This window comes from Glycine soja, chromosome 11 (genome assembly GCF_004193775.1).
Source record: "Glycine soja cultivar W05 chromosome 11, ASM419377v2, whole genome shotgun sequence".
Classification (NCBI taxonomy): Eukaryota; Viridiplantae; Streptophyta; class Magnoliopsida; order Fabales; family Fabaceae; genus Glycine; species Glycine soja.
The window spans coordinates 42,149,904-42,152,888 of record NC_041012.1 but is presented as its reverse complement, the minus strand read 5'-3'; the positions used below and the strand labels follow the sequence as shown (position 1 = coordinate 42,152,888).

General features: G+C 33.6%; 1 protein-coding gene across 1 annotated transcript; it reads left to right on the top strand.

Annotated features, from left to right (window-relative positions):
* Window positions 1–98: 98 nt before the first annotated feature.
* LOC114375262 (serine/threonine-protein kinase-like protein ACR4) lies at window positions 99–1,843 on the top strand. The gene has a single exon (XM_028333039.1). The coding sequence runs from the start codon at window positions 389–391 to the stop codon at window positions 1,397–1,399; it is 1,011 nt and encodes a 336-aa protein (XP_028188840.1). The 5' UTR covers window positions 99–388; the 3' UTR covers window positions 1,400–1,843.
* Window positions 1,844–2,985: the final 1,142 nt, after the last annotated feature.

Sequence of the window (2,985 nt, the reverse complement as noted above, 5' to 3'; positions counted from 1 at the left end):
TATCATTTTAACAGTTTCTCATATAAACATAATTAAATTATAATAATTAATATACAACCCACTTTTAATGATAAATTATTCTTTTTATATATTTTCTTTCTTACATAAAAAGTATACAATTTTATATATTATAGAAATAGAATTTGTCAATAATATGAGAGGTAGGGCTGGGCAGCTATCAACTACCACAACTAATCTGACCAATCTATCGATCCATCCACCCGTTTTGTCAAGCTTATGCCCTCTTTTTTCCTTTTCAACTGTGTTTGATATCTCCCCATCACAGTGAAATGTATATATATAAACTTCTTTCCACACACCTCTTTGACAAATTAACCATCCAATCCCACATTTCTTCCTTCAACTCTAAAAATCACAACACTAAAAAATGAACCATGTTGAGCATATCGCTTATGACATGGTCATGATCACTCTTTCCATGTCTCTCATCGTCCTCGCCATCATCCTCTTCCTTGCTTGCAAGAAGAAGCCCGTTGAATCCGAAGAAACACTCCCCGTGAAGCTTTGTGCTCGTGCACACCCCTTGATGGAAATCGATGCTGCCACCGATGGCTTCAACCCCAGGAGAATCATTGGCCAGGGTCGCTTAGGAACCGTGTATGCAGGGACACTGGACAAAGAAAAAGAACAACTTGTAGCCTTGAAGCGTATTCACCCTTTTCTTGTGTTGAGCAATGCAGGGTTTGGTTTCTCATCCGTGTTGAAGTGGCTCTCCTTGGCTCAACACCCCAACGTGGTTCCAATCATAGGGTTCTCAGAAGCACCCGGTGAGAGAGTTATTGTGATGGAGTTTGTGCACATGGCAAGCTTGGACTTCTACTTGCACCAAAACCAAGATGGGGCTTCACTTTTGGATTGGAACAAGAGGTTCAGGATTGCAGCTGGAGTAGCAAGAGGGCTTCAATACCTGCATGAAGTGGTGGCACCAAACATAGTACATGGGTGTGTCAAGTCCTCTAATATTCTCATTGATGTTAACTTTTGTGCTAGGATTTGTGATTATGGGCTTAACTTTTTGGCACCTGTGGAAAAGAGGGGGATAGTGGGGTATGTGGATGATGAGTATTGGAGTGAAAGAAGGGGTGGTGTAGCTACCAAGGAAAGTGATGTTTATGGGTTAGGGGTGGTTTTGTTGGAGCTTTTAAGTGGGAAAGGGTGTGAGGGAGGGTTGTTGGTGAAGTGGGCTTTGCCTTTGATAAGAGAAACCAGTTTCAGTGAACTTTTGGATCCTAGGTTGGTTATTCCTTCTGACATGAAGCCTTTGGTTAGATTAGCCAAAGTTGTTTCAGCTTGTGTTGGTAATTCACGGAAATGTAGGCCTTCGGTGGCTCAAGTGGCAACCATTTTGAACAACTTAGAAACGGAAGTGTGTCTCTGACTCTGATCTTCATGATGATGATGTAGTCAAAAGTCAAATTGATTGAGCAAATTGCCTTCCAATTTTGTTCAAATTACCTAGAATTTCAATACAAAAAGCACGCGTTTCTAGTAAGAAAACAAAAGTTGGTCTTATCATATGATTAGTTACCAAAATGATTAAAATGAAGAGGACAATATTACTGAGGTAAGTTAGGTGAGTTTGACATTCATCGGATGGCAGTAATTGGTAAGAAAATTGATAGATTTTGATGAGGGAGGGGCCTTATATGGCTTATCCCCAATGTTGTGACAGGCTAAGGAGGCAGAGAATCATTTTTGGTGGGGAATTTTGAAATAGAAAGGTGGGACGGTGTCGTTGTCGTTAGGACGGTGAATATTAATCGCTAGCTAGTTCCGTGTTGCATGGGGATCCTTTTGCTAATGAAAGTGACCTTCTCAATTATCTCTCTTTATTTTTATTTTATTTTTCACTCTCAGTTTCCATCAGCTTTTAATGTGTGTATGTGTAGTTATGTAGCTATTTTTTCCAGCTTGTCACTACTTTAGTCATACCTGGTTTTAGATTTAATGCCGTTTATAAGTTTATAGAAAGCTTTTTAACAGTCCTTATAAAAAAATAATTAGTATAGCCTAACATTCGAGTCTTGAAGTTAAATATTTGAAAGAAATTTTTTATCTGCTATCTTAATGATTATTTTTAGTAGAGAATACTTGTGATCTTTATTAAAAGAAAAAAAAATTAAAATAAATTAAACTCACATATTTACCAAAAAAAATAATAAACTCACATATCATAACTTTGCAATTTAATCGTTTTAACTAATTCAATGACACAATATTAATATAATCTTACGTATCATTTATATTAGATATTTATATTTACTATTCTAGTATCAATTAATAACAAACTTTTTTTAGGAGCTCAATTAATAGTATACAATTAGTGTCATTTTAGTAAGTAGAATTTTATATGTTTGATTCTCTCTAAATTAAATACGGTTTTAATTGAGGTTCATGTATAAATAAAAATTTTGATTAAATAATTAAATTCCTCATATTGTAAATATTTTTGGGTTGAACAAATTTGTTTATAACATAAAGTACTCATATTCTAGATAAAGAATTAATTAATTTTACAAAAATAAAAATTTATTTTATACAAATTGTATATTCGTCATATCATCTTATAGGTACCTACCTACCTGCTCATACCAGACATACCTCAACGAATTACTCTCATTAATTAAACAAAAAATGTTGGTAGTATTCAATATCTTAACTATGAAATTAAAGCTATTATATAGTTGACTAAGGATATATAATTCATGACCAACAAACTTTTTTTTTACAGAATTTACCAACAAACTTAAAGAAACAACAATATTGCACTACAATTACAATGATAAAGATACTTGACCACAACAGTAAAATGTTAGAATTTTTAATTTTAACAGCAGAAGATCAAGTTATTAAAATAAAATTTGTGAGTTGCGATTATAAAATTTTAAACAGGATTTTCTATTTTAAATTAATATATTAGATAAGTGAGGGTATGAAATAAGCTAAATAATATCTAATTACATA

Bases quoted from the DNA above. Each gene is read 5' to 3' on its own strand.
- LOC114375262 (XM_028333039.1), top strand. From the start codon at position 389: ATGAACCATGTTGAGCATATCGCTTATGACATGGTCATGATCACTCTT.